General features: G+C 38.0%; 1 protein-coding gene across 6 annotated transcripts in view; it reads right to left on the bottom strand.

The window, feature by feature from the left end:
* The window catches only part of YAF2 (YY1 associated factor 2), an 88,141-nt gene that overhangs the window by 8,983 nt on the left and 59,133 nt on the right, over positions 1 to 20,025 (bottom strand). For 3 of the 6 annotated variants that reach the window (XR_015163760.1, XM_086399908.1, XM_086399913.1), the window contains one exon: positions 270 to 422. Coding sequence is in view for 5 of the 6 variants with exons in the window: in XM_086399908.1 (XP_086256034.1) it covers positions 270 to 422 (153 nt within the window). In the remaining variant the exon portion in view is untranslated. Of the gene's footprint in view, positions 1 to 269; positions 423 to 8,454; positions 8,576 to 11,123; positions 11,180 to 20,025 lie in introns of those variants that run through there. The other 3 variants (XM_086399910.1, XM_086399909.1, XM_086399911.1) reach the window with 2 other exon arrangements.

Raw genomic sequence — 20,025 nt, 5'->3', positions numbered from 1 at the left:
TCAAACACAAATGTCTTTTAATCTAGTAAAACAAAAACAAAAAGCAGAAAGTGTCCGCACACTTAAGCCTGTATTTGTGGCCTCCATATTTAATTTCTAATATATCTTCAACTTGAAAAAATACTTTCATGACATAGTAAAACAGATGAAATCTTTTATTTCTATATTATATATTTCATATTCTACTTTATATATCAGTGTTAAAAGACAATATTAAATGGTTAATTTTATTATTTCAAAAGTACCATTAAAACACTCTTCAAATTTACCTGGTTTTCTTATGACTGTTCTTTTTGCTAGTTGTTTCCTTTTCACTTTTTTCTTTTTCTACTTTATCTTTTTTCTCTTTCTTTGACTGTGTAGGGGGTACAAACTGCTGAGTAACCTGCTGTGCAACCAACTGGGAGACAGGTCGAGGTTTCCTGTGTGCATGTTAAAAACAAAGGTTTTTTTCTTACTATAATTTAAGAACATGATTTTTTATGAGACTACCTCAAATTATGAGAATAGATATATATTGTGATTTTCACATATAAAAATTTTCATATCTAAGGTAATTCAGATGTGTAATTTAACAGATCTATATATGTATATACACACACACATAATTTCTTTCCTAGTCAACAAAAATAGAACTATAATAACAGTTCAAAGTTATCACCCAAGATATATAGTCAAACAATTAAAATGTAACTGTCACATAAATTGACATGAAAATTATTAAAAATGTATATCAAACTGTGCTCATGGGGAAGCAAACATATAAACAAACATGAAACTTTTAAATTAAATTTGAAAGTTTACACTGAAATAAAATCTAAATGTATCCCTCCTCTTTCAGAGAAGGAAATAGCTCACCATCTGTGACAGTGGCTATTCTTTTCTTTAAAAATCATTCGTTTATTCATTCAGTAAATTTTCTCCTTATTGTTAAAGTCTTTAAGTTTCCTTACCTATCTAGCCACAATTTCACTGTGCTTTTTTAACCTTGGAGATCTTCCCAGTCTTTTGAGACTTGCCTAGCTTACTTATTAAAAATAAATAAATAAATGTATTGAGAACCTACTGCAAAACTGTACCAAGAGAGATGAAATGTTGCCTGACTACAGCCTTTGGTACCAGTTGTCACTCTATTAGCCCAGGGTCAAGGATCCCTCCAACTTTATGGTACAGTGTGGGAGGCTGAGGGTCTCTTAAAATGAGAAAGACTACTAAAGAGGGGAAAAAAGATGGGAGAACGAAACAGGGAAAAGTAAGATAAAAATAAATCATAACAGATGGTCTACAAACAACAGTAATCTATTGCCTGGAAAATCCTGACCCTCTTTTGGTCAGCACAGCTATTAAAAACATTTTTTTTCCTCTGTTCTTCTAAAGCAAGACAAAATAGAAACCAAAGAGAAAATACTGCACAATCTAGCTTTCAAAGCTGTAAGGAGGAAGGAATCCTTTGAAGGAGGAAACAGGAAATGCAGTATATAAAACATCTTAATAGATGGATACTGAATTTTGTTTAGAACCAACAGAGTTTGAAGTAAAGGTAGGATATCCAAGAAAGATGTCCAGAATACAGCAAAACCAATACAGTATTGTAAAGTAAAAAATAAATAAATAAATAATAAATTCGATTAAAAAAAAAAAAAGTAGGGCTAACCCAGATACCAGGGTTAATGATACATACATATCAAGAGTTACATAGATGAAAATATTATTGGCTGAGCTTGTTCAGGAAATAAACTTTAAAAGAAAAAGGACTAAAGCACTGTTCTCAAATTTAAGGTACATCAGGATTACTAGAAAGTCTTGTTTAGCTTGCTTAGCTCTGCTCCCCGGGTTCTGATTCAGTAGGTCTCAGACGGACCCTAAAATCTGCATTTTTAATAGCTTCCCAGTTAAGCAGAAGCCTCTGGTCCAGCCACCACACTTTGCAAAGAAGCTTGAAGGAGTGTAATATATTAACATTACTGCAACAAAGACTTTAAGATGGAGAGCAGGGAGCAGCAGAGAAATGAAAAAAGATATGAAGGAACCTGATAATGCAAAGCTAAGGACTCTGATTTACTCTTTAAAGATGGGAGCTCACTGAAGAAATTCAGACTTGAATTTTACAAAAATTACTGGCAGCAATGTGGAAGAGAAAGGTACTACAGAGGCAGGGAAAGCCACTTTAATAGATCAGGCTAAAATACAAAGGGCTTGAACTAAAAAGGAAGCAGCCATGGGGTTATTTAAAGACAGAATGAAGAAACAGAGAATCAGGGGACATGGTGACTAATTAAACATGCCTTTCCCACTTCTCAACCAACATAGTCCCTTAGCAAAACGTACAGAAATTCTTGCTTGTTCTCATGTAACCAGTATTCTGTGGATGAAATTTAACAAAAAATAAAGTCTTAGATGTGGATAAATGCTATGGAAGAAAAAAAGGTAAGGAACACAGGGAGTTTTAAGGAAGGAATTGCAATTTTAATTTCACCGTCTCTTTCTTCATCTAGAGTATAAACTCTACAAAGAAAGAGACAATATCAGTTTTATATACCACTGGATAACTAGTACCTAGCATAGTATTGGAAAATACTAGATACCTAATATTTGTTGAAAAATGAATGAATGATAAAATCAGGTTTAACGAGGAAAGGTTTTTGCATTTATTAAAAAATTTTAATTGGAAGACAACTGCTTTACAATCAGCGATTAGTATACATATGTTCCCTCCCTCTTGAACCTCCCTCCCACCCTTCACCCACAAAGATGTTTTTTAAGGAAAGGAATACTGTCTCTATGCATACTCACAGGCTCAACCACTCACTCACTACATAGAAGCAAGCAAGTAGTGAAAGGCAAAAGCAGCAGGAATTAATTTCTCTTTTAATTATTCTAGGGTATGAAAAGAAAGAGTTCAAAGGTGTGGCAGGTTGTATAAAGATTTGGTTAGACTAGTGCCTGGTGAACAGTGAGTCACCTAAAATTGAGAGTCACTCCAAGCTATATAATGCAACTGAGGTGTGGTCATCATTTCTCTCCCAAGGTATTATGGGTGTCTGAATTTCACAACTTCCTTTATTACAGTTTGTACTGTTACTCCCTTAAACCTAAAACTGAATACAAAATAAATTTATAAAAACTTTAAACTGAATTACAATAAACTGGAAAATTTTAAAAATTCACATTCTAGAGTAGAAATCCTGATGTTTCCATCAATCAATAAATTGACTTTAGTTATTTATAGGCCATTATCACTAACTTCAGATATATAATCATGTATATTCTCTTTATTTAGTGCTGTTTTTAAGCAAAACTGAATATTTTTCTAGGTTTTTCTGGATTCATTATTAACCTCAATACAGTATTTCCCTTAAGACGAAACTGTCTCAATCATGGATTCTCTGATCACTAAGTTTTTAGGAATGTAACTGCTGTGTTGTGGTTAGGTACTTAATATTTTTACAACACTATCAACCACTCCCCTTCCCCATCAGTATCTGTCTCCAACTTGGTACATGTTGCTTACGAGACACAGTTCCTCAGTCACTCCCACTTTTACGTAAGAAAGAAATTAGAAAACTCATTCCCAACTTCATGAACCTTACAATAAAACTGCTGCCAAGTGTTTTTCATAGTTAACAAGTTCTCGCTCCAGAATTTTTCTAGAACCATTTCCCCTTTTTATATGGCCCATAAATCTGAAAAGGAAAGCATATCAGTCAGTAGAGAATGATTTTCTCCATAAAACCATGAGGTTGAGTTAAATAAATCAATATTTTAAAACAAGTTATGAATCTAGATTTCTTCTAAGTGCCATATTCTCAGAGGTAAGAATAAAAATAATAAATGTATATTCTCCTACAAGGTGAACACAACACAGAAAGAAAGACTAGCTGGCCTGGTCAGGTGAAAGACTGGAATCGGGGGACAAGCTCGAAGACCATCACAACAAACTAGAAATGATGGTGCTGGTCGTGCTGGGCTTGTGGATTTTATAAAATTTAAGAAAAGGTGTCCCTGGGGCAAGTGGAAATGTGAGACCAGTGTTCGCACAAGCAACCAGTAATCTGTGTACTTGGCACTGTCTGTCTGTTGTTAATTTTTTGTTAGTTTTTAAGCACCAACAAACTTTCTATAGTTGCTCTCTTCTGCCTCAAAAAATATTGTTTTTGTTTTTCAGTAGTTACATCTCTTTCTCTTTCAATCCTAGATTTTCCTATTAATTCATTCTTTTATTCTTATTTTAATTAGATGGTTGATTTTCACTTAAAAATTACATCTTTGCTCCTCTTTTGTAGGATTATTTGATGTGGTACAACTATGGATGAAAGAAGCACAAAACATGTGTATACACGTAGCTTAACTACTGAACAAGCTTTCCGCTGCTCTCTAATGGCTGAATGAGTTTTAAAGAGCCTTCAATGAAGGCAGGAGGAACACAGCTTCTGACCATCTTTTCAGCCTATCATAAACTGACTCACCTTCACCATGCTCTATTCAAAAGAAAGCTCTCCTATCTCTAGAGTCTTAGGTTTAACTGTGATCCATTTTCTACTTAGTGAGAAAAATCTAGAGGAGAGCAGGGGATTTTAGAGGTGGGAGATAAGATATGGGAGATAGTTAGGATATTAGGGGAAGGGTATGTATATGGTATGCCTTTTTTATGTTCAGCAATTTATCATTCATGATTTTTGACAATAAACCTACAATCCTGAAGGTTCTGTGATCAGGAGGACAAAAAGGTTACCCAGTTAGAAAAACAAGTGCTATCCAGACATATCTCAACTGTACTCTATTATTCACATATGTCATGATTTGATGTAACTTGTAAAATATGGCATTCCAAAATTTTGGGATCTCCATGTCTCCCTATGTATCCATCACAAATAGGTCAAAGAGACTATGTAAAGTTTGACAGGTCTCTTTTGCTTTCCTGTAACCTAAAAATTGATTTCCTGTAACATTAAAAAAAAGAGGAGGGAACATTTCAACAAACATTTATGGATATCTCCTACTCATCAGAACAAAGTACTTTTAGGAGCTGTTTGACTTTTCATGTGGGTAGGAGACTGGTTAATGGTGGCTTGATATATACCGTTTCTAACTATGTCTCTGCCCTCCACCCCAACCACCCTGCAACAAAAATTCTATGTGCTGAATATTACGAAATAAATATTTTAAGCTTGATTAACCTCATCACAAATTAGTTTTGTCGAACTGGATAGGCAATAAATAAGATATAAAGCAATTATTCATTCTTTTCTAAAGGAGGCAACATTATTCATAGCTGAGAAAGATACAATCTGTTGCAAAACACTAAAATACGTATATTGTAAATTGAAGCAATATAATAAATTTAAGTGAGTTAAAAAACTAAACCAAAAACTTAAACTTGTTGCAAGTCTGTTGATACACTGCTAACAAAAGTCCAAAAATATAACCAAGGAAGATTTTATAAAGAAGCCCCACTGTTTGACAAATATATTGCACATCCACACGTGTCAGACACTAGACACGGTGCTGGAGATTCACTGTGAACGAGACAGACACAGTTCTCACCCTCAAAGTGTTTCCTTAATATATGGGAGAGAAGCCACACAAAGGATAACTAAATAAATAAAAGTAACTTTTGTCAAAAGCACCAAGAAGGAAAAAAGGATGTGCTGTGATTTCAAAAATCAGACAGAGGATTTACTCCATGATGGAAGGAACTTTAGCTCATGTTTAAACCATCAGTACACCAAGAAAAACAGCCATCACCATGGACTGCCACTCTCCTCTTTTAAATCATTTTATGAATAATTTACAGAAGTAAAAAACAAAGGAACAGTTAATATTAAAAATTTTAATATTACTAAAAATTTTATAAGACTTTAAAATGTAGTAAACCCAAATTTTTATTCTATTTGAAGGTATATAGACCTGATATAGTGAAGGCAATGGCACCCCACTCCGGTGCTCTTGCCTGGAAAATCCCATGGATGGAGGAGCTTGGTAGGCTGCAGTCCATGGGGTCGCTAAGAGTCGGACATGACTGAGTGACTTCACTTTCACTTTTCACTTTCATGAATTGGAGAAGGAAATGGCAACCCACTCCAGTGTTCTTGCCTGGAGAATCCCAGGGACAGAGGAGCCTGGTGGGCTGCCGTCTATGGGATCGCACAGAGTCGGACACGACTGAAGTGACTTAGCAGCAGCAGCAGCAGCAGACCTGATATAGACTAATGTAACTAATTCCTCATCAGCTTGATAGGCCTAATCCTAGGAACATATCTACCTTGTAAATAGTGACTCCTGATCTCAAATACATCTCTAATAGACTCTGGCTTCTCTTTGCTTCCATGTCTTGCATTGCATCATCAAAACACTTTTAATCTGAAAGCCTGACAGCTCACAATTTTTTGAAGAGGACAGCCATTTTCTTTGCTCCCAAAATATCACACATTGTCATTTCTAGACTAGGTATACACTCCAACCCTTCAGCAGCTGTCCACTTATCAATCATATCAAATTTCAGTGCCAAATATCAAAGATGAAGAAAGAATACTATCACATGTCCTACAGCAAAACAAGATGATTCAGGTTCACTATTGTGAAATATTTCATGACAGAGTCTTTTGGGTTGAATGACTACTTGTGTGAGAAACCATATCCCTTTCTGTTCTTAAAAGACTATTCATGTTATAATTCTTCAGTTCAGTTCAGTCGCTCAGTCGTGTCTGACTCTTTGCCACCCCATGAATCGCAGCATGCAAGGCATCCCTGCCCATCACCAACTCCCAGAGTTCACTAAAACTCACGTTCATCGAGTCAGTGATGCCATCCAGCCATCTCATCCTCTGTCATCCCCTCTTCCTCCTGCCCACAATCCCTCCCAGCATCAAAGTCTTTTCCAATGAGTCAACTCTTCGCATGAGGTGGCCAAAGTACTGGAGTTTCAGCTTTAGCATCATTCCTTCCAAAGAACACCCAGGGCTGATCTCCTTTAGAATGGACTGGTTGGATCTCCTTGCAGTCCAAGGGACTCTCAAGAGTCTTCTCCAAAACCACAGTTCAAAAGCATCAATTCTTCGGCACTCAGCCTTCTTCACAATCCAACTCTCACATCCATACATGACCACTGGAAAAACCATAGCCTTGACTAAATGGACCTTTGTTGGCAAAGCAATGTCTCTGCTATCTAGGTTGGTCATAACTTTGCTTTCAAGGAGTTAAGCGTCTTTTAATTTCATGGCTGCAGTCACCATATACAGTGATTTTGGAGCTCAAAAAAATAAAGTCTGACACTGTTTCCACTGTTTCCTCATCTATTTCCCATGAAGTAATGGGACCAGATGCCATGATCTTCGTTTTCTGAATGTTGAGCTTTAAGCCAGCTTTTTCACTCTCCTCTTTCACTTTCATCAAGAGGCTTTTTAGTTCCTCTTCACTTTCTGCCCTAAGGGTGGTGTCATCTGCATAGCACCTCAGAAGGTGATTGATATTTCTCCCAGCAATCTTGATTCCAGCTTGTGCTTCTTCCAGCCCAGCGTTTCTCATGATGTACTCTGCATAGAAGTTAAATAAGCAGGGCGACAATATACAGCCTTGACCTACTCCTTTTCCTATTTGGAACCAGTCTGTTGTTCCATGTCCAGTTCTAACTGTTGCTTCCTGACCTGCATATAGGTTTCTCAAGAGGCAGATCAGGTGGTCTGCTTAAATCTGCAGAAAAACTCATCCAGGATTACTGTCATACGATGACTTGGAGTCAGAGAGCCCAAACACCGTGCAGCCTAACAAGCATGAAGGTAGGTAAGTTACTCCGTTGAAATTCCCTGGATTTCTCCCCCCAGGGCCCAGGGAAGTACATTCCGTGGCCTGGCCTGCTCAGTGTGTCTTCCTTTCCCAGGCTTTCTAGGTCAGATCTTATTTTCGACAGATCAGTTTTTGAGGCTACAGAGGTTTTGATGAGTGTAGCTTGGGAGCAAAACTATTGTGTGAGAGCAGAGGTAGAAGAGAGAAAATGATGACTAAATAATGTTGCTAAGGCCATGTGAATGTTTTCACTATGTTGGAGAAATACAAATGAAGGATTTGCTACTATATTTTGAAGTGGTAAAAAAAAAAAGTGAACTAATAAGCAAAATAAATTAGTAAGCTTTATCATCTTCCTTTTGTGCACGTGAATATTTGATGCACACTGATCCTGCTGCTTAGTCGATCAGTCATGTCAGACTCTATGCAGCTCCATGGACTGTAGCCTGCCAGGCTCCTCTGTCCATGGGATTTCCCCAGGCAAGAATACTAGAGTGGGTTGCCATTTCCTCCTCCAGGGGAATCTTCCCAACCCAGGGATTGAACCCATATCTCCAGTGTGTCTCCTGCACTGCAGGCGGATTTTGTACCACTATCCACCTGGGAAGCCCTATTTAGTACATAGAACACATTTATATAACAGGTTACTGAAATTTTTAAAAAGAAATGTACATCACATGTCTGTGGAACCCCTGCAGCAGCTCTGTGGAGTGGTGGTCTTTTACTCTCTTCTGCAATGCTGTTGATCCTTTTATGGCTGCATTCTATCTCCTCACCAATGGGACTCTAATTCCTACGTGGGAAAAGATCACATATTGCCTGTTTTTCTATCCCCAACAAATACATATACAGTAGATCTTACAGTATTAGATGCTCAATAAATATCTCAACAGTACCAATCATAAAAACCTGTTAAATATGATGCATAAATACAACTATAAATTAATTTTGTAAACACTGATTTAACTAGGTGCCAACTTCCAAGAATTCACTTTCTTGAAAAATTTGCTGATGCCATTTTGCTTCTGAGCCATTTACTTCCTTTTTCATGAAAACGAATTAAAGGTTTAAAGTATGACTGCTTTGCATAAATAGTGACTATTAAAGGATTAAAAAGTCCTTTCTATGTGGCTTTCCCCACCTCCAAACAATGAAATAATCTACTCTGCTAATACCAGCACTAACTTCTCAGCAAAACTCAATGCTACCTACCCTAGAGATATACAAATATTTTCTGTTACTATTTCTACAGTAGATAATCATGCAAATAAAATCTTTACAAAGAATCACAATATATAAAACTGAAAGCAAACTAAAGTCTTTTATATATCTTTATTTTTTAAATTATAAGTATGGTAACACAGGAGACTTAGAAAATACAGAACAAAGTTACATATATTCCCACTATATATTACAATTAATTTTAAGTAAATTAAGATTTTTAGTTGGAGTTTCAATATTAAACTTTCAAAAATTAATAGCATGGATAGAAAAGTAGAAGGGTACAGTAGACCTGAAAAGCACCATGAATCAACTTAATATAATTAAGATTTATACAATTTTCACACAACAGTAGATAAGTTCCCATAGACTATCAACTAGGAGACACTGGAACGCATCCAGGGACATAAAACAAAGTACAAAAGTTTCATGGTCTAGTAGTGGCCACAGGACTGCAAAAGATCAATCCAAATCCCAATTCCCAAGAAGAGCAGTACTAAAGAATGTTCAAACCACCAGACAATTGCAATCATCTCCCATGCTAGTAAGGTTATGCTCAAACTCCTGCATGCTAGGCTTCAGCATTACATGAACAGAGAACTTCCAGATGTTCAAGCTGGGTTTAGAAAAGGCAGAGAAATCAGAAATCAAATTGCCAATATTTTCTGGATCACAGAGAAAGCAAGGGAATTCCAGAAAAAATCTACCTGTTTCATTGACAACGCTAAAGCCTTTGATTGTGTGGATCATAACAGTGGAAAACTCTAAAGAGATGGGAATACCAGACCATCTTACCTGTCTGCTGAGAAACCTGTATACTGGTCAAGAAACAACAGAAGAATCCTATAGAGAACTGACTGGTTCAGGACTGACAAACTAGTACGACAAGGCTGTTTATTGTCACCCTGTTTATTAAACTTATAGGCTCAGTACATCATGAGAAATGTCAGGCTGGATGAGTTATAAGCTGGAATCAAGAATGCTGGGAGAAATACCAACAACCTTAGATATGTGGATGGTATCACTCTAATGGCAGAAAGCAAAGAGGAACTAAACAGTCTCTTGATGTGAAGGAGGAGAGTGAAAAGGCCAGCTTAAAACTCAATATTAAAAAAACTAAGATCATGGCATCCAGCCCCATCACTTCAAGCCAAATAGAAGGGGGAAAGGTAGAAGCGGTGACTGATTTCCTCTTCTTGGGCTCTATAATCACTGTGGATGGTGACTGCAGCCATGGAATTAGTAGACGATTGCTTCTTGACAGGAAAGCTATTGCAAACCTAGACAGTCTGTTAAAAAAGCAAAGACATCACTTTGACAACAAAAGTCTGTATAGTCAAGGCTATGGTCTTTCCAGTAGTCACATATGGTTGAGACCTTGACATAAAGAAGGTAGAGTGACAAAGAATTGATGCTTTGAAACTGTGGTGCTCCTTGGACAGCAAGGAGATCAAACCAGTCAATCTTAAAGGAAATCAACCCAGAATAATCACTGAAAGGACTGATGTTGAAGCTAAAGCTCGAATACTTTGGCCACGTGATGAGAATAGCCAACTCACTGGAAAAGACCATGATGCTAGGAAAGATTGAAGGCAGAAGGAAAAGAGGGTGACAGAGGATGAGATGGCTGGATGGCATCACCAATGTAATGGAAATGAACTTGGGCAAATTCCAGGAGATGGTGAGGGACAGGGAAGCCTGGGGCACTGCAAAGTCGGACACAACTAGGTGACTGAACAACAGCAAAGGTATTGAAATCATACAGACTGTGTTCTCTTATCACTATGGAATTTTGTTAAAAATCAGTATCAAAAGCTATTTGAAAATAACCAACATATTTTCAAGTGCAATGTGACATTTACCAAGAGAGATCTTTGATTTAACCACTGAAAGCCTCAATCAAGTTAGGAGACTGAAAAAACAGAGGGTGACTATAGAGAAGAAAGCATTTAATGAGCAATCAATATTAAAATGAGAAATTTAAGGTAACTAAGATAACTTAAAATCCCATATATTTGAAAATTAAATGTCCACTTTTAAATGATGGGTATATCTAAGAAGATACAACAAAGAAAATCAGAAAATATTTGTACTAGAATAAAAATAAAAAAAGAACTTACCAGAATCTGTTGCATGCACTGGAGATGCTCAATGCAACTAAATACAATGTGGAATCTTGAATAAGGTATGAAAATAAATAATGGACACTAGCATAAGATTTTTTTGTAATTTGAACAAAATCTGTACTTTAACAATACTGTATCACATTTAACTTCCTGTTTTTTTATGATACAGTATTTCTTTATATTCTCAGAATTGGATTAGAGGTTTCAAGCCTCATTCAAATTCTCTTTTTCAAAAATCATTAATAAACTTTCTAAACTTTTAGCAGTAATACTAGGTGCCAAAATCCATGGAACTATACCAAAGTTCTGAGTAAATATAAATCAGAAATCTATCATTCTGTTCATATTAAGTCAAATAAGTGGAATCAAAATGTCATAAATTATTTAGCTAGGCAAAAATTCCTAAAATTTCTAAAATATATATATTATACATACTCTTTATATTATACATACTATTATATTTACATATGTATACTAAAGCTTTTCTACTATGCTTGATAAAGGATTGAGAAAGAACAAGAAAAAAGAGATGGAGAAATTGGAAAACAAACTAAATGAAAAGGGAGCACTGAATATGAAATAGAAAAAGTGAAACATACTAGATAAAAGTAAAAGACCATCATATAGTCCAATTGTTTTTAAACATAGGTGCTCATTAGAAACACATCTGGAGCTTTGGAGAAAAAAAGCAATACTTGGGCATTTGTATTTCTCAAAAAATTTCAAAATAATTCGGATATGCACCTAAATTTTAAATAGGTTTTTCTATTAAATGATAGTTTTCGTGATATAGAAGTCTAATTTTTGTTGACCAATCATGATACAATAGTATTAAGCAAATAATAGTTACATAATCACAATAATAAAAGATGTTTATCAGTTTTTACACTCAATAGCTAGACAAAAAAATAAAAGATAATTACAACTTCAAACATATGGAAATATGATTAACCTAACAATATAAAATAATTACATACAATTTGGGGGGTTAAGTAGAATGATGTGCTAAGTGGAAGTGCATACATGTTTTCATCTGCCTAGCCAGTCTACATCTTTTGGTTGGTGTATTTAATCCATTTACACTTAAGGTAATTATCTTAATTGTTTTGGGTTTATTTTGTGTAGGTCTTTTCCTTCTCTTGTGTTTCCTGCCAGAGAAGTTCCCTTAGCATTTGCTGTAAAGCTGATTTGGTGCTGCTAAATTCTCTTAACTTGTGCTTGTCTGGAAAGCTTTTGATTTCTCCATCAAATCTCAATGAGAGTCCTGCTGAGTAGAGTATTCTTGGTTGTAAGTTCTTCCCTTTCATCACTTCAAATAATCTTGCCATTCCCTTCTGGCTTGTACCCTTGTATGTTATTTGTCATTTTCCCTTGTTGTTTTTCATATTTTATCTCTGTCTTTAGTTTTCATCAGTTTGATTATGATGTGTCTCAGTGTGTTCCTCCTTGGGTTTATCCTGCCTGGGACTCTGTGTGTGGAATTCCTGGACTTGGCTGATTATTTCCTTTCCCATGTTAGGGAACTTTTCAGCTATTATCTCTTCAAATATTTTCTTGGATCCTTTCTCTCTCTCTTCTCCTTCTGGGACCCCTAAAATGCAAATGTTGGTGCATTTAATGTTGTCCCAGAAGTCTCAGACTGTCTTCATTTTCTTTCTTTTTTCTATATTCTGTCCTCCAGGTCACTTATCCATTCTTCTGCCTCAGTTATTCTGCTATGATTCCTTCTACTGTATCATTCATCTCTGTTTGTTCTTTAGTTCTTCTAGGTCTTTGGTAAGCATTTCTTGCATCTTCCCCATTCTTTTTCCAAGATCCTGGATCATCTTCACTATCATTATCCTGAATTCTTTTTCTGGACAGTTGCCTATCTCCACTTCATTTAGTTGCTTTTCTGAGGTTTTATCTTGTCCCTACATCTGAGACATAACCTGCTACTTTTTCATTCTGATTAACTTTCTGTGACGTGGTTTTTGTTCTAGCCACTGTGGGATAGTGGTTCTTCTTGCTTCTTCTGTCTGCCCTCTGGTGGATAAGGCTAAGAGGCCTGTGTAAGTTTCCTGATGGGAGGGACTAGTGGTGGGGGAAAGTGGGTCTTGGTCTGGCAGGCAGGGCCATGCTCAGTAAAACTTTAATCCAGTTATCTGCTGATAAGTGGGGTTGCACTCCCTTCTTGTTACTTGTTTGGCCTGAGGCGTCTCAGCCCTGGGGTCTATGCGCTCTGTGGTAGGGCTAACTCTCGAAGAGGGCTTATGCCAAGGAGCACCTTCCAGGATTGCTGCTGCCAGTGCCCCCATGCCAATGGTGAGCCACCAGTGACTCACGCCTCCACAGGAGACCCTCCAACACTAGCAGGAGGTCTGGTTCAGTCTCCTATAGAGTCACTGTTCCTTTCCCCTGACACTTGATGCACACAGGATTTTGTCTGTGCCCTCTAAGAGTAGAATTTCTGTTCCCCCTAGTCTGATGGAAGTCCTATAATAAAATCTCACTGGTCTTCAAAGTCAGATTCCCTGGGGATTCCCAGTCCCTTTGTCAGATCCCCAGGCTGGGAAGCGTGATGTGGGGTTCAGAACCTTCCCAAATGGAAGAGAACTTCTTTGGTATTACTGTGCTCCACTTTGTGGTCACCCACCTGGCGAGTATGTGATTTGATTTTATTGTGATTGTGTTCCTCCTACTGTCTCGTTGTGGCTTTTTCCTTGTCTTTGGACATGGGGTATCTTCTTTGGGGGGGTTCCAGCATCCTCCTGTCGATGGCTGTTTAACAGCCAATTTCGATTTTGGTGCTCTCCCAGGAGGAGATGAACACATGTGCTTCTACACCACCATCTTGAATCAATCTCAAAAGCAAACTAACTTCTACTGAAGTTAACGTGGAGACTCCACAGCCCCCACCTGTTCAGTGCTCATCCTTGCATCTCCCAGTTGACCCTGAGGTATGGCTGTGAGGAAAGCAATTCTGTCTGCTGATCCAAGGTATTCACACCAAACCAACTGACACCTCAGGTTCAATGCACTTTGTCTTGTCACTTGCCTTAATTTGCTTATAGAATGCAATGTACAGTATCCGTCATCATTTTAAGAATCTATGCTGAGTATTTTGAAGAATTTTTATTCCAGGGTTTACATACATTTAATTTTCAACATCAAACATTTCCTCAGAGGCCCGGGACACAATTTTCCCTAAATTCCTGAGAGATGGTGGCAGGAGAGACTTGATTCCTTGGGAGCTACTGAAACACTCTCTGGTAAGTATAGACAAGATAGATGACTACATCAACTTTATAAAAACTATGCTAGTGTTCAGCAGTTAAGTCTTTGAAAAATCACTCAAATAATTAAAGAACATCACAGTCCACTTCATTTGAAAGACTAAAGACATGCTCCAGAGCTATAGACAAGTCATCCTCAACTTTTCCATCCCCTTAGTCAAATTAAAATCAAGTCCTTTCACTTTTCTTTCAATATTATTGGAACAGCTCTCATCATCCCCATAAGCACTACTCTGGCCTAAGCCAACAGCCACCTTCTGTACTACCTGACTTGACTCCTTACCTCCTCCCCTCCAATCCAAGGTCACTCTTCCTTACATTCATTCAGTTAACAAATATTAACTAAGCCCTCACATGTTCAAATTACCATTCTAAGTACTGAGGATAGAGTGCTGAACAAAACTTACTGTGTTCTCTTTACTTATCATGGAGTGACCTTGATTCTCATTTCAGAAAGACAACAGATGCTATTTGATAGTCTAATTTTCCCTCTCCATATTCCTATTTAGTCATGCCTCTATCTGCCAACAAGATTCCTTCTCCCAGGACACAACTCCTGCTCCAACCATATTTCCCTCTCTACTGTTATTCCTGTCAGCATACAAATACATTATGATAGTTCTTACCTGAAAAAGAAAAAAAAAGAAAGCCCATCCCTACTTCCACATCCCCTTCTAGTCACTTGCCCCATTTCTTTGTTCTCTTTTCCACAGTAAGCATTAAATGATTTGTCTGTACTTACTTTCCTCCCTTCTCTCATGAGCTCACATCAATCAGGCTTTTGTCCCTATCACTCCACCAAAAGCACTTCTTTCAAGTAAAGTATTTCAATGAGCACTTTACCATGTCCATTAGTCAACTACAGCTCAAATTTCACTCCGTTTCTTCAAGCCATATTTTAGAGTTTATCACACTTTACCTCCTGACAGAACTATAATTATCTTCAGAAGCCTCTAGAACACCACCCTCTTTTTTTTTTTTTTTTGCCTCATTTTCTACTCCTCTTTCCAAATTCTAAACTTTGGAGGGGCCAGGAATCAGCCTTGAGGTTATCTCTTCTATCTACATTAACCTTCTAGGATGGGCTATTCAAAGTATGATCCATCGGCTCAACTGAGGGTATCAGCATCTGGGAGCCTCGCAGAAATACAAATTCTCAGAATTTGCCCCAGGAATATGTGTATTTGCTTGCAAACAAAAGCTTGAAAAATGACTATCCTAGGTGACCTCATTCAATATTTGGCTTTAAATACTATCTGTGCCATGGTTCTCAGCCCTGGCTCCACATCAGAATTAACCTGTGATGCTTCTTAAAAATAACTGCACCTAGGAAAAAATAAGTTAAATTTTGCTAAATTTTCTAAATTGAGTAAGATCTGTCAAAATGAATGTTTAAGAAAAAAATTATAGATTTAAACTGAAATTAATACACTGAGTATTAATTTTAATAATGAAAATAGTGTCTGAAAAACTTCTGGGCATAAAAGGTTTCCTCAAGGACACACATACATCCATGCACACACAAAATCCCTCATGCTGAAATATATTAAAAAATGTGATCCATACAAGCCAGCTATTCCATTCTAAGATATTTATCTAAAGGAAATATATGTCCACACAAAGACTTATACACAAACGTTCACAGTAGCTTTATTTGTGGTGGCCCCAAACTGAAAACAACCCAAATGTTCATTAACAGCTGAATAAAAAAAGAGATTCATACCATGGAATACTACTCAGTAACAAAAAGGAATTATACTTAAAGGAGTTACACTCAAAACAGTTACAGAAGACACACAGAAGAGTATATACTGTTAAGATTTCATTTATAGAATCCCAGAAAATGTAAGCTAATCTACACAGAAAGCAGATCAGCAGTTGCTCAGTGACTGAAGATGGGAGGGAGGCATAATAGGGAAGAACTGAAATAGGATATAAAGAAACTTCTGCTGGTGATGGATATGTTTCACTATCATAATTGTGGTGATGGTTTCACAGGTGTATTCATCTGCCAAAACTTATCAAACTGCACACTTTGTGTGTAGTACATGGGGCATCAAATATACCTCAATAAAAGTTGTTGAAAAAAATGTTTAACCACTAGCCAAATTAAAACAGGAATACCTGAGCCCCACTCCCACATTAAATGAGAATATACAGGGGTGGGACCAGGTTTAGAAATGTTCTGAAAATTCCCAAGCTGATTATAAAGGGCATCCAAGGTTGAAAACTACTGATCTATACAATGATACTCCAAAATTTCTATCACCAGCCCCAGTGTCCCCTCTAAACTCTTATAAACCAACTACCTACTTAAATCTTCATTTGGATGTTTAGCAGCAACTCAAAATAACTTATCATTTTGATTGCTCCCTCCTCCCATTCTTCCATTCTTTGACAGTCTTCCTATCTTAGTAAATAGCACTCCATTTTTTCAGTTTCTCTGACCAGACACTTAGACACAGTATTCATGCCCCACTTTCTCTCACACCCACATCTAATTCACAAGCAATTTCTTTCCACTCTACCTTCAAACTATATCTAGAATTGGATGATTTCACACTGTTCCCACTGATACTATATGTGCAACAGTTATCAAGATAACTGATGTCCCTGGAAGGAAGACTATGCTCCCTCAAAGCAGCCAGCTGATCCTTCTAGGTGTAAATCAAAGTATACCACTCCTATGCCTGAAACAATTCAATGGATTCCTCCTCCCTACCCAACTCCTTCCCCAGGCAAAAAGAATACATGGCAACTGACAAGAAAATCCAAAATTCTTGCCCTAGACTGCAGCCCTACATGATTTAGTTCCTCTTCTACTTCATCTCCTATACTCTCCCCTCTGAAATCCTCTGTTTCCGGAGTCTCAGTTGGTTCAGTTCAGTCACTTAGCTGTGTCTGACTCTTTGCGACCCCATGGACTCCAGGCTTCTCTGTCCATCACCAACTCCCAGAGCTTGCTCAAACTCAAGTCCATCGAGTGGGTAATGTCATTCAACCATCTTGTCCTCTGTCATCACCTTGTCCTCCTGCCTTCAATCCTTCCCAGAATCAGGGTCTTTTCTAATGAGTCAGTTCTTCACATCAGGTGGCCAAAGTATTAAAGGTTCTGCTTCAGCCATCAGTCCTTTCAATGAATACTCAGGACTGATTTCTTTTAGGATTGATTGGTTGGATCTCCTTGCAGTCCAAGGACTCTCAGGAGTCTTCTCCAACACCACAGTTCAAAAGCATCAATTCTTCAGCACTCAGCTTTCTTTACGGTCCAATACTCACATCCATACATGACTACTCGAAAAACCATACTTTGACTATATGGATCTTTGATGGCAAAGTAATGTCTCTGCTTTTTAATATGCTGTCTTAGTTGGCTAGGGCTGCCATAACAAATACTGGAGACTGGGTAGCTGAAAGAACAGAAATTTATTTTCTCAAAGTTTGGGAGACAGAAAGTCCAACATCAAGTCGAGGATTCAGCTTCTGGTGAGTGCTCCCCCTCCTGGCTTGCAGAGGCCTCCCTGCTGTTTCTCTCATGGCAAACAGGGAGAGTGATTTCTTTTTCCTCTTCTTAAAAGGTCACCAATCCCATCCCATTAGGATTTCATACTTATGACCTTGGCCTTCCCTGCTGGTTCAGCTGGTAAAGAATCTGCCTGCAATGTGGGAGACCTGAGTTTGATCCCTGGATTGGGAAGATCCCCTGGAGAAGGGAGGAGCTACCCATTCCAGTATTCTGGCCTGGATAATTCCATGGACCATGTAGCCCATGGGATGGCAAAGAGTCGGACATAACTGAGCAACTTTCACTTCACTTACAACTTATTTAACTTTCATGACCTCCTGGAAGCCCTATCTCCAAACAGTCATGCTGGGGATTAAGGTTTGGATATATAAATGGGTACAGGTATGTGTTTTGCACAATGCAGTCCACAACATCCAACCTCACTGGCCTATGGCTGCCTGGAAGTTTCCCTTATGACTTCCTCTGTCTACTCACTCCCTCACTTCTTCCATGTCTCTGCTCACATGCCAACCATCAGGGAAGTCTCTCCTAACTTGACATAAAATAGCACTCTCTTCTCTGATCCTACTCCCCCTTCTGTGCCCATTCCTGTTTCCCTCATTATGCTTTATTTCCTTCAAAACATTTGTTTTTGCTTATCACATCATGTATTATTAGTTTATTGCCTGTCTTCCTCTACCAGAAAAGAATTTAAGCTGCCTTCCACCCCTATAAGTGTAAACAAGGACTTTGTCCTGTTTTATTTTGTTCACTGCTGTTTGCCCTCTTTCTATGGCATAAAAAACAAAACAAAACAAAAAGCCACCCTAATGTGTTTTTAATAGAAGGGTAAATTGAAACCCTCCTCCTCAAAGATTTCCAGGGACCTTAGGCGGTCCTATAGCAGTTTTTGAACGCTGGTTGCACAGCAGCCAACACAGGAAGTCTTTTACAAATCACAATACTTAGGCCCCACTCAGACCAACTGAATAAAATTCTCCAGCAGTGAAACTTGGTATTTTTCATAGCTCCTCCATTGCTCTTCTTATATAGCCACTACAGAGTAAGATCAAAGTGCTAGCTAAACTGTCAAATTTCTCCAAGTCAGATTCTAGGATCTGTCAAGTGAAGCAAATTACTGCCTTGCACCTTGTACTGCTCTAACGCACCCAGATCCCACCTCTTCCAAACAGCCTTCTTACTGGAGCCTGTATGTATCTCTCCCCTCTCGAAAATCCCACAGCCCATGAGGACTATCAGGTAATCATAGTAAATACATATATACCACGAAGTAAAGCTTAGTCCCATTTTTAGACTACGTATATGTATTTTAATCCCCCACATGTGCTATGCACATACTAGACACAATAAACATGTTGAATAAAGAAAGCTTGTTAATAAAATTATTTCCTTTTTCAATTTGTACTACACCTGAGAAAGGGTATATGCTCAAATCTTTCCTTTAAGAACCACTTAGGGGTTCCCTGGTGGTTCAGTGGTAAAGAATCTGCCTGCCCACGCAGCAGACACAGGTTTGTTTGATCACCCATCCAGAAGATCCCACATGCCGCAGAGCAACTGAGCCTGTGCTCTAGAGTCCGGGAGCCGAAACTACTGAAGCCTGCGTGTCCTAGAGCCCAGGTTCCACAACACGAGGAGCCACCGCAATGAGAAGGCCTCACACCACAACTAGAGAGCGGCCCCTGCTCACCATCACACCATCAACAACTAGAGAAAAGCCCACGCAGCCGCGAAGACCCAGCACAGACAAAAGTAAGTAGTTTCTTAAAAATACCAATCCCTCTCATCTGACCTATCAATGCAACACAATCCCTCTCCCCCAAAAACCAGAACCACTTAAATCAGTGGTCCCAAACCCTGATGACAAACTGCTAACACCTGAGGAGCTTTTACGACACTACTTCCTTGTCTGGGCCCCACCTTTTGGAGCTGTGATTTATTTAGCCTGGAATAGAGTCTGGTATTCTTTTTTAGTTCGGTTTTCTAGTTCCTAAAGGGATCCCAATGTGCAGGAGAGCTGGAAACCAATGACTGAAACACATCAAAAGTCATTAACTTTTGTAAACATAGAAACTGATAACATTTAAAAGATGGT

Source organism: Bos grunniens, chromosome 5 (genome assembly GCF_055505025.1).
Source record: "Bos grunniens cultivar Pamir isolate PY7600 chromosome 5, Bosgru_T2T1.0, whole genome shotgun sequence".
NCBI classification, from domain to species: Eukaryota; Metazoa; Chordata; class Mammalia; order Artiodactyla; family Bovidae; genus Bos; species Bos grunniens.
The sequence above is the reverse complement of the archived record's forward strand: the minus strand, read 5'-3'. Positions and strand labels throughout refer to the sequence as shown.